The 12,545-nt window shown below is 45.9% G+C and overlaps 1 protein-coding gene across 1 annotated transcript in view; it reads left to right on the top strand.

Annotated features, from left to right (window-relative positions):
* LOC139279662 (ethanolamine kinase 1-like) overlaps nucleotides 1-12,545 on the top strand; it is a 610,209-nt gene that overhangs the window by 168,421 nt on the left and 429,243 nt on the right. Inside the window, exon 3 of the mRNA XM_070898767.1 lies at nucleotides 9,489-9,629. Coding sequence (XP_070754868.1) covers nucleotides 9,489-9,629 — 141 coding nt within the window. The remainder of the gene's footprint in view (nucleotides 1-9,488; nucleotides 9,630-12,545) is intronic.

The following is a 12,545-nucleotide window of genomic DNA, read 5'->3' as shown; positions in this document are numbered from 1 at the left end:
CCTTCATCCACTCACGCTACTACATAAAGTGTACGCGCTGAGGATCCAAGACTCTTTCTTGTATTCTTCTTTTGACGTGGGACGATCAAAAAAACACAAAGCATATTTGGTTCAGTTCTGTGTAAAGCAAGATAGCAGGATTCCTCAGCACAAATTCTACCTCCCCCACCACCATCTGCAATTTTCTCTCCCCCTCCCCTGAAGGTGCTGAATCTTCGCCAGGACATGAGGGTTAATTCCATGCTCCCAAAAATCCAGCAGGGAGCAGGGCAGGCAGGGAGGGTATGGCAGAAAGTCAGGTGTGCACAGGCCATGGTTTTCCTTCTATTAACGTGAATGCGATTTCGAACCAGTCATTCCCTGTGAGCGCCGCTGCTGGCTGGGATCGTGGGAGCGTGGAATCTGCCCGATGATTCCATAGGTGCCAGTCGCCTTCCAGTACTGCAACAAGAGGACGTTCTTCATGTGTGAGCTTATCCAGTAAGCACCAGTAGGCTATTCTACTCATCATCATCGGCAGTCCCTTGGAATCGAGGAAGACTTGCTTCCGCTCCTTTGGTGGTTGAACAGTCCAATACGAGAGCCACAGTCTCTGTCACAGGTGGGACAGATAGTCATTGAGGGAAGGGTCGGGTGAGACTGGTTTGCCGCACGCTCTTTCCGCTGCCTATGCTTGATTTCTGGATGCTCTCGGCGTTGAGACTCGAGCTGCTCAGCGCCCTCTCGGATGCACTTCCTCCACTTAGGGCGGTCTTGGGCCAGGGACTCCCAGGTGTCAGTGGGGATATTGCACTTTATCAGGGAGGCTTTGAACGTGTCCTTGTAGCGTTCCTTGTTGGCCCTCACATCCAAGCCCAACTTGACCTCATCATGTACACGTTTTCAGCCAGGAACACTGGATATAGTGGCTATTTTTCCTTCTCTAACATCAGATGCAGTGGAAAATTGGGGTTTGTATTGCAATCCTGACCGAGTTCTCTAACGTAACAAATACTGGGTGTCAAATTTTGGACTTTCAATACTTTAATAATTTTGTTTATACCATACTGATAACACATCAAATTTGACAAGGCTCAGGACAAGGAGAGAAGGTCAATACAGGAATATCTGTAGCCAAGGTTAACAAGGAGCATTAACACTGTTGTCTGAACTCAAGGCAAGCACTGTTCTGAATGTCTTTGACACCAGACCTTCTCAGCTTAAATTGGGGATTTGACCAGAATCAGTAGCCAGGCAGTGAACCACTGCTATTGTGATGTGGCTGCTATTTTCTACTGTAAGTAATTGAGTTCAGCACAAACCATGAGCACAGTTGGACAGGTGACTTGCCTTCCACCAGTTGACGCAAGGGGATTTGGGTGTCCATGTACACAAATCAATAAAAGCTAGTGCATAGGCACAAAAAAATAATCAAATGGCATATTAGCCTTTGTCTCAAGAGGGTTGGAATTCAAAAGTGAGTAAGTGATGCTTCAGCTGAACAGAGCCTTGATCAGATCCCGTCTGGAGTTCTGCGTTGAGTTTTGGGCACTGCCCCTCAGGAAAGATATATTGGCCTTTCGCCAGAATGGTACTGGGGCTTTAGGAGTTAAGTTATGCGGACAGATTGTATAAAGTTGGTTTGTATTTGCTTGTGTTTAGTAGGTTGATGGTTGATCTAATTGAGGTGTTTAAAATGATATGAGGATTTAATAGAATAGGTACAGAGAAACGATTTTCTCTGGTGGGGGATTCCAGAACAAGGGGCACAAATTTAACATTAGATCTCGGCCATCCAGGAGTGAGTATTTTTCACACTAAAGGAGTGGAAATCTGGAACTCTCTCCCCCCAAAAGGTTGTGAATGCTGGGTCAATTGAAACTTTCAAGATCTACTGATTCTTATTAGGTAAGTTTATGGAAGGGACATGGAACAAATGGAGTTGAGGTACAGGTGCATGGCCTAATTGAATGGCACAGCAGGCCTGAAGGAGCTTGATGGCCTACTCCTGTTCCCAAATAACCCTTTCTCTTTCAAGCTGATTATACACTGCATCTCGAATGATCCTGTCTAATAAACTGTCTATAACTGAAGTCAAACTAATAGGTGTACAGATTCCTGGTTCTGACCTATTTAGCTTTTTAAATACAGCTACCACATGGGCCTCTGCCCGGCCCATGGGAACAATCCCAGAGTCCAGCAAGTTATTGGCCCAGAAATCCCGGTTTCTCCTTCCCGCGGGCGTTCGACTGGATTCGAGAAAAAAGAAGCGCACCTACCCGTAGCTGCTGCGCCCACGAGCGACCCCAGTCCTGAGGCCTCCCCTGACTGTGCGTCGCAGCGCGTGCACATCGGGACAGGCCAGGGCTGCAGCTGCAGTCACATGGCTCTGGGCAGCCAATCAAGGTACAGTATGTTCTCATTCATCACAATGGGAACTCCGTAAGTTGGAGTTCCCATTATTATGAATGAGAACCCCCCCCCCCCCAACAAACACAAAAAACAGTAATAAAAAATAGAAAAAATACACTACATATTTAACATTAATTTAAATTAAAGTTATTTATGTATTATTAAAATAATATATTTTTCCGATTTTTTAAAAAGTTTTTTAAATTATGCTTTAAAATAAATTTAACATAGTGGGCAGGGTTTTTAAAAATAAAATGTGTTTTTTTAATTTTATCTTTTGTGTTTTAAGTGTGTTTTAAAACTTTTATGCCTGTAAAAGTAGACTATGCGTTTGCTTTTATCAGGCACAAGAGTTTTCAGGACATCCACTGGGCAAGATATGGGCAAATACCGCAATCTTGCCCATGCGAATGTCCTGGATGTGGAGATGTGGAGGATCTGTCAAGCTGGAGCTTGACAGATTGGAAAAGCCGGTTTTCAGCACATGCGCGTTGTGTGCTGAAAGCCGGCTTTTGCGATGCCTTCCCGGGTCTGTACACACTCCGTACACACTCTGTACGCACTCCGTACACACTCGGTACGCACTCTGTACACACTCCGTACACACTCTGTACATGCCCCGTACACACTCGGTACACACTCTGTACACGCCCCGTACACACTCTGTACACACTCCGTACACACTCCGTACACGCTCCGTACACGCTCCGTACACGCTCCGTACACACTCTGTACACGCCCCGTACACACTCTGTACACACGTACACACTCCGTACACGCTCTGTACACGCTCCGTACACACACCGTACACACTCTGTACACGCCCCGTACACACTCTGTACACACTCTGTACACGCCCCGTACACACTCTGTACACACTCCGTACACACTCCGTACACACTCTGTACACGCCCCGTACACACTCCGTACACACTCCGTACCCGTACACACTCTGTACACACTCTGTACACGCCCCGTACACACTCTGTACACACTCCGTACACACTCCGTACACACTCTGTACACGCCCCGTACACACTCCGTACACACTCCGTACGGACCCGGGGAGGCTGGTATTTCTTGGCCATTAGCTACATGAGCACGTGCCTCACAGAGCACACCTCCCACTTCGATGAGCGTGAATGCCATCGGGGCCAGCAGCCCGATCCATTTTGTGATCATTAAATCTAACAAGGACTGTATCCACATCTATTTTAACATACTGAATTGCAGCAGTAATCCCATGTTATGTTATTGGTAGTGAAGACTGACGCAAAGTAGCCATTTAAAGCATCTGCTATACCTTGGAACTGCACCTTAATTGGCCCTGTGCAATCCTTCAATGGCCTTTTACAGTTCTTAATGGCCATCTGACACCTAACATAGCTGGGAAAGACTATTACTACCACACCCATTCTCTTTCCCAGTGTTCTTTGACTGTTCTGATAGCACCTTTCATTGTCCTCAGCTGAATTTGATACCTACCCTTGTTCTCTTGGGCTATTTTCCTTTTCCCAGTAGAAATATTTATGCTTTAGTCTAATTTATATTTGGACATGACCAGATGGCCAATTTGGTTTGGTTTTACTATGTGCCCTTCTTTTAACTAAGAGACAAACATGGTTTCTTTCTGCTTAAGCATTCCACTTTTTGCCAATGTTGTTAACCCTGCTTAGCAGCACAACTCAATCAATCTTGCTCAAGTCATCTGCCATCTTTGCAAATTTAGCCCCTTTATAACGTGGTTAGAAACATAGAAAATAGGTGCAGGAGTAGGCCATTCGGCCCTTCGAGCCTGCACCGCCATTCAATGAGTTCATGGCTGAACATGTAACTTCAGTACCCCATTCCTGCTTTCTCACCATACCCCTTGATTCCCCAAGTAGTAAGGACTTCATCTAACTCCTTTTTGAATATATTTAGTGAATTGGCCTCAACAACTTTCTGTGGTAGAGAATTCCACAGGTTCACCACTCTCTGAGTGAAGAAGTTTCTCCTCATCTCGGTCCTAAATGGCTTACCCCTTATCCTTAGACTGTGACCCCTGGTTCTGGACTTCCCCAACATTGACAACATTCTTCCCGCATCTAACCTGTCTAAACCCGTCAGAATTTTAAACGTTTCTATGAGATTACAGTTTCAGCACCGCTGGTTTGGTTGGACAAGTTAAATCTAATAATATCATCACAACGAGGTTGCCATGTCAAATTAATATATACAGTCATCACTGCTATTGAGTTACACCTGGCAGGTCTGCGTACATCACCCAGAGGAGGAAATTTAGCAATGCTTTACACCCAACAGAGGTATTGGTCGAACACAAAAGCAAAATACTGCAGAGGCTGGAAATCTGAAATAAAAACAGAAAATGCTGAAAATACTCAGCAGGTCAGGCAGCACCTGTGGAGTGAGAAACAGAGTTAACGTTTCAGGTTGATGACACTTCGTCAGAACCGGTATTGGTCGATCTCACCATTCATCAAATAAAAAGATCAAATTAGCTCCACCGATAGCTCAGTGAGTAAATGCTATCTGGTCACCGTTTTGGAGTGTGGGCAGGAGCATCGGCAGGGCCCAGATACGGAGGAGTGGGAAGGTCGGAGCGGATAAGAGGTGAGTGCTTGTGGTGAGATGCGGTGAATGTTTGTGACGGAGGAGCGGCGAGAGATCGTGGCGGAGGTGTGGCGATTGAGGGTACGGGGCCCAGAAGAGCCGAGGGCCCAGGGGCAGCACGGGCCAGCCCACACTGCGATATGTGTGCGCACTAGGTCCGTGCAGCAGAGCAGGTCTCCAGTCGTCTTGGTTAATCCTTGCCACTGGACCAAGACCTAGCTCTGTCAAGCCCGTGTGGTGGCTGGTGTGCAACGGTCACCTCACGTTAAAAAAATCCACGCACAGGCATCTTCCACCCCCTCAATTGGAGTTCAGGACTGGAACATCGGGTCCTTCACTGAAACATCTGTGAACTCTCGTGGAAGCGAGTCATCCTCGTCCGAGGGACCGCCTATGATGATGATGATGATGATGAGATTATTTAAACTGAGGCACAACAGTTGGGGGGTCATTTTAACCTAACCCGCTCAGGAAGAAACTGACAAACTCAGAGCAGCTGCCTGTTTAACACCCCGCCAACCTTACTGCCTAGTGAAGTCAATTGATAGCAAAATTGAGCTGTGTTATAAAATGGGTGGCCAATCCAGTCCTGTCAGTTTCCTCCCAAGTGAGTTCGATGAAAATTGCCTCCTTGATCTTGGCTTGGAGCCCTGATCACAATCTGATGATCCAGTTGTTATACAACCCTTGTTTAGGAATAATGCGTATTGATCTTATTGGAGAAGATTTTGACAAGGGTTGGAAGTGATGTCCTCCAGGGCTGTACATAGAAACTACTGCACAGCAACAGGCCATTCGGTCCAACTAATCCATTTCTGCATTTGCCCTCCGTGCAAGTAAATACTGAATTACATTTATCCATCCTGCACCCATATCCCTTCAACCCATTTTGCTTCATCTAACTATAGAGTCTAAGCTTAAACGTTGACAGTTTCAGCCTCAATCGCTGACTCTAGAAGTGAATTTCACAGCATTCTAATTCTCTATGTGAAATTTCTCCTGCCCCGTGTTGCAAATCTCTTAGGCTAGAAATTCCCCAGCCTATCGCACATTTTAACGCATCTTTTCACGTTAAAATGTTTTTTTTGCCGTGAAAAAAATTTAAGGACATCTTTCAAATTTGGCCAGTGGTTTAACGCCGTCATTAAAAAATAACGACCGCCTTTTTTCAGAACCGTTTTTATGACGTCACTTGGCGTCAAAAATAACGATATCGCTGTTTTTGTGAATTTGGCCAATAACGACATTTTTAAGGACAGTGATAAATACCGATCTGAAAAAGCTTGTCTTACCTGGTCGAGTCGGATCGAAATCGGATATAATGGTGCCACCTTGGAAAATGGAGCTGAGTTGAAGGTTTTGGAGGGAAGGCTGCATTTAGAGATTAGTGAGTTTTTAATTCGTTTCTAGGGACATTTAAGAGCATTTAAGGACATTATAAGAATTGGGCCTATTCTATCTGTGCTATATTTAGTGACTGCTTATGCTATCCAGGATAATCATAGAAGAAGGCTTATTCGACAGCATTATCAGCATAATCAAAGAGGTCGCAGACTTATGGGGAGGAGGCATTACCCCCGACGAGTTTACAGGGAACATCGCCATACCTCCACCTGACTGAGGCACAGTCCGTTAGAAGGCTGTGCTTTCAAAAAGAGGTGGTCACAGAGATATGCCAGCTCATATAGGCAGACATACAGCTTACAAGCGTAAGGAGGATTGCACTGACCATCGAGATCAAGGTGACTGCGGCACTTGCCTTCTATGCCTGCGGCTGCTTTCGGCAGGTGTCTAATGCTCTGTTTGCAACGCAGGAAGGATTTCATCAACTTACTGAATGAGAGGGCTGCAGGCTTTGCATGAATTGCTGGCTTCCCGAAGGTACAGGCGGTCATTGACTGTACGCATATCGCCTTGCGAGCACATTTTAAGGATCCGGAGATTTACCGAAACCGAAAGCAATTCTAGTCACTGAACGTTCAGGTTGTCTGCCACCATACTCGGTGCATCATGTCAGTAAATGCAAAATTTCCAGGGAGCATCCATGATGCTTTCATCTTGCGTGAGAGCTGTGTCTCACAGCTGTTTGCACCAGAATGGAAGGCCAGAGTGCCAGAGCTGGATGCTGGGGAACAAAGGTTACAGGCTCGCCACCTGGCTCATGACCTCCCTCCGCAACCCTCAGACACAAGCCGAGCATCGCTACAATAGCAGCCATATAGCCACACACAACACTGTCAAAAAGATAATTGGAGTGCAGAAGCAGCGCTTCCGATGCCTGGACCACTCTGCCGGCTCCCTGCAATACTCCCTTCAGCACAATGAGTTCACTGTGGTGTGCTGCATGCTACCCAACTTAGCCAGCATGAGGAAACAGGATTTGCCAATGGGGATTGCAGAACCACCTCAGGAGAGAGGGGGGGAGGAGGAGGAGGAGAAGGAGGAGGATGAGGAGGAGGAGAAGGAGGAGGATGAGGAGGAGGAGGAGGAGGACGACGAACCCATGCCACCATGACCATCCCCAGGAGGACACAGGAGGGGGCCTCATGGACCTTACGCCATTGCAAGAGCCTTACATCGGCAGCTGATACTTCACTGCTTTGCATGAAGGCTGAATGGCCATTTCATCATGGAGTGCCCATTGTATCCCACCACGTTGACTATTTCCCCCAGTTATTCTGCGAATGAGACACTGCAGAAGTTTGGTTTCTTTGAAAAAATAAGTTGAAATTTATTAAACATTTGTACACTTGTACTTAACCTTCATAAAAACTTTTGGTATTATATTAAACTTTTACATTAACGTCACATAAATAACAATAATGCAAACAACCAACCACAACAACAACATGAAAGAAGAACAAAAGAACAGAAAAATGACGGTAACACCAACAACAAGAAGGACAGCAGCTGCAGTCACCTCTCCCCCACCCCCTTATTTAAACACCGCTGTGCTGCCCGTCTTGCTTGCCCTTGCCATCAGCCTTGCCCATTACCGCCGGCTTAGCCCTAGTCCCAGTGAGCCCAAGCTTCTTATTAGTTTGTCAGGTGCGGCCCTCTGCATGTTGGGGGACAGACGAAGGAGACGCCAATGGAAGCCCCTGAAAACCTCTGGCCTCGGACTCTCCTGCCTGTGGATCGATCTACATGCTGACTGGTGAGGTTGGTCTGGGGATTGGAGTCACATCACTCGAGACCGTCAATTGCCGCCCAGCCTCGGTGTTTTCCCCGAGTTGCAGTGACCATCTCAGACCTGCGCTCCCGAATGTCAGCAGATAGTGCTGCTGTGCTTGCCGAGATCCCACCCATGGCCCACAAGGAGTGATCTGGTGAGCCGGACGCTCTCCCCAGTCACTCCTGTCAGCTCTACCACCTCCCGTGGAGCCTGCATCTTGCGAGAGCGCTCTTCACATCTCTGCCTCTGTACCGATGGACCTGTTGCTGCCCTGGGTGTGGGATCCTTCAACCCACTGGGACCCGGGACCTCGGATGGTGCATAACCGACATATGTCTCCTCTTGCGTAGGGCAGGCTAAAACCCTTTCTCCCTCCGTGGCATCGACCTCCTCCAAATTCAATACCACCGACTGATCATTCTCCTCCCCCCCCCCCCCAAAAGCATCTTCCTCCTCCTCCTCCTCCTCCTGTGGAGCTTCTGCAGGATGGCTGAGTTCGGTGTCATCCATTACCGCTTGTGGCGAGCTGTGGCGGGGTCTTCTCCGTTACTGGATGTATCTGAAACATCCGCAAAATATAAAAGAACAGACAAATGGTTAGCAGCAAGGGGAGGGGGCAGGCTCGCCATAGCGCAGGCTCATTTGAAGGACCACAGTGAATGATAGTACATCGCATAAACCGAAGCCGAGCCGACGGAGAGTACATCACATAAGCCGACGGGTAGCCCACACAGTACTTAACATCGAGCCAACCCAGATTGTGGATTTTGCAGGACTTACCCTCTCTCTCGAACCTGGGCTCAGCACCCGCTCAGGTGGGCGATCTCTGCGACGCCCCAGTGAGACCTGCAATTCAACTTTCCAGGGCTGTGATTGGGAACAGTCTTGCCGGACCCTTACCAGTTTTCCGCTGCTGTCGCTGGTTCTCGGGCAACCTTCTCTGCAAAGATGGCAATAGATATTTTTAAGAGAGGGGCCTTCTGCTGTTGTGGCACACACAGATACTCATCAAAGCACTTATACCATACGGTGTGCATTTAATGAAGTGATCTGTATAATGTCCCTTTAATTGCATGTTGTTCGTCTGGACTAACAGTAAAGGTGTGTATGTGATAGGCCTGAAAATGCAGTACTTTAAAGCGTCATCATTAGCAACAAAATACAAATAAGTACTGATTTTTTTCCATATTTTTGTGAAAGATTTAGAAGCTCAAAACATAATTCATAATAGTATTAATACACTAATTAATAATACATGAATAATATATAAATTAATAATACATGCATTATTTTATTTTGTTCTCTGCAGACTTGTCGCAAAGGCAATGGCTCAATTTCATTCTGTTCAACTTGATAATGGCTATCCTTCTGAACCTGTCCTGTGGAAGACCCTCTCCAAGTACATGACTTTACTTAATAACAGCCAGTCTAAACCAACGGCAGATGTGAGGTAGGAGCAAAATCAATATTTTTTTCCCCTGAAATGCAGCTCTTTAAATATTAATGTACTACTTAATGCATTCATGTCAAAATTCTTTTTCAACTGTTTTAATGGGTTAGTGCCTCAATAGAAGTAGCAAACAAAGCAATTGCATAAACACTGAGAATTCCTGTAGTAATTTTTGCAACGCCTAACTTCAAGCCATTTCTCATACAAATGTTGCAGATATGTTTACATATAGTGCAAACTGTTTAACTGGAGAGTGAAAGGTATTTTAATTAACAAAAGTCAAAAACAGAGGAAAAGAAAATTGTTGCGGCAATTAAAAACTAATGGTAAGTTAAATGAAACAGGATGTAGATTAAAAGATCAGTGGTGGATGCCAATATTGGATAAGGAGCAATGATGGGTCACTTTTCACTTCTGGGAGGAGGGAAAACTAAAGTGATCCTTCAGACAGCACAAAATGAATATTTTCTGAGGCTTTCTCAGATGATAGCTTTATCAGTTAAAATGTTCACTTTTATTTACTTTAGCGGCTCTTTTGAAATATTCATGCCATCATCTGATTAAAGTCAGGACTGAGCAGTATCTATGTCTGTTTTATTTCAATAGACTGAAGGAGCGTGTATGATTTACATAGGGTTATTTTGGTATTTGACCATATACTGACTTCACAAAGCAAGCCTCTGATCATCACACTATGTCATGTGCATAGTGATATGCGACCTGTAATATTATAGTGCAGCAGAACTTACCTGCTTTCTGTATGCTGAGAAAACATTGAAAATCGCATTCAATACGACTGCCACAAGGCATCCAGTTAGCAAGACAATAAAGATAGTCCATTCAGGTCCTAGAAATAATAAAAGTGAGAAGAAGGGACGTGTATGGAAGCATTTTGTTTAAATAATTAAAACTTGATAAAGGAACAAAGCCAGAACTAAAATGATTAACAGAGAGAGACAGTAGAAATGAATACTAAATGAAGGAAAGAAAGGGCAAAAAAAATTGAAATAAAGAATTAATGGAAAATAAAAGATGATGGCTAATGCAAGCTGTTCAAATACACTGTTACAGTTCTAAATGGCAATGAATTTGTTTTATAGACGAGCAGGGAATAGTTTAAGAAAATAATTCAATATTAAAAAGTGGTTTGTTAGAATTTGTGGTCTATATAAGTTTTACCATGTTCTGAATACTCATTGTCAAATTTAGCCTTCTTGAGTTAAACAAGATACGCTGGCTGAGAAATTCGCCCTCTTACCGCCACGAGTTTTCGCCACGATCTAGTCTCAAAATGGCAGCCGCCACTCCAGCACCCTTCACTAGTGCATGACTCGTTGGCCGCCAATTTGGCGAGGGCTCTGGAAATGTAAATTAAAAGAGGATGGCATCGCATGTTGACTTAATGTCACCTCAGTGAACTTTGACTTTAGCACTGAATTCAGTGCTAGGTCCTAAGCTCACCGTGAAAACCCAGCATTCAGCAGACTGACAGAGAGGCGCTGTCAGCACCTCTTAAAGGGACACACACATCTTTTAGGTAAGTTTGCATTTAAGTGTTTGGACTGGGGCTTTTTTTTTAATGAAGTAGTGGCTTGGTGCATTACATGTTAAAAGTTTTTTTTAAGTGTGCAGGGAGCACTGCTGCATGTCTGCAAGGCCTCAAATGATAAAGGAAAGCCTCTGTGAAGACAGAAAATGCTGGAAATACTCAGCAGGTCAGGCAACATCTGTGAAGAGACAAACAGTTCATGTCTCAGGTCGACCTGGTGAGTACTTCCAGCATTTTATGCTTTTATTTCAGATTTACAACATTTGCTTGCAGCAGGAAGAGTAAGTAGCAAAAGAGAAAGACGCAGAAGAGGAGGAGCAGAAGAGCAGGAAGCAGAAGGAAGGATGCATCCCAAACAGCACCTTTCTGGCCGGGATATGCGGGATGGAATCATCCACCTGCTGAACTAGTGACCACAACCACAATTCCCCTTTCAACATTTAGAGTATAAGAGTAAAGAAGCCTTACTACAATTATACATCATCATCATCATAGGCAGTCCCTCAAAATCGAGGAAGAGTTGCTTCCACTCTAAAAGTGAGTTCTCAGGTGACTGTACAGTTCAATACAGGAATTACAGTCTCTGTCACAGGTGGGACAGACAGTCGTTGAAGGAAAGGGTGGGTGGGGAGTCTCCTTTCGCTGTCTTCGCTTGATTTCTGCATGCTCTCAGCGACGAGACTCAAGGTGCTCAGCGCCCTCCCGGATGCTCTTCCTCCACTTGGGGGGGGGTCCTTGAATCTTTTCCTCTTCCCTCCTGGGGCTCACTTGCAGTGTGGGAGTTCCATACCTCGGGAGCAAAGGCAGACGTCGACGACGAGGTCCAATACCACCTCCAGTGCACCAGCGCAGCCTTCAGCCGCCTGAGGAAGAGAGTGTTCAAAGACCAGGAGCTCAAATCTGGCACCAAGCTTATGGTCTACAGGGACCATATACCGTAGACACCTCAAATCACTGGAGAAATACCGCCAACGATGTCACCGCAAGATCCTGCCAATCCCCTGGGAGGATAGACGCACCAACGTCAGCGTTCTCGATCAGGCCAACATCCCCAGCATCAAAGCTTTGGGAGTCTTGTGTTGGGCATGCGGACGATGTGGCCCGTCCAACGGAGCTGGTCGAGTGTGGTCAGTGCTTTGATGCTGGGGATGTTGGCCTGATCGAGAACACTGACATTGGTGCGTCTATCTTCCCAGGGGATTTGCAGAATCTTGCAGCGACATCGTTGGCGGTATTTCTCCAGTGATTTGAGGTGTCTACGGTATATGGTCCCTGTAGACCATAAGCTTGGTGCCAGATTTGAGCTCCTGGTCTTTGAACACTCTCTTCCTCAGGCGGCCGAAGGCTGCGCTGGTGCACTGGAGGTG

Source organism: Pristiophorus japonicus, chromosome 14 (assembly GCF_044704955.1).
Source record: "Pristiophorus japonicus isolate sPriJap1 chromosome 14, sPriJap1.hap1, whole genome shotgun sequence".
In the NCBI taxonomy this organism is placed as follows: domain Eukaryota; kingdom Metazoa; phylum Chordata; class Chondrichthyes; family Pristiophoridae; genus Pristiophorus; species Pristiophorus japonicus.
Note: the sequence above shows the minus strand (reverse complement) of the source record. Positions and strands in the feature narration are given on the sequence as shown.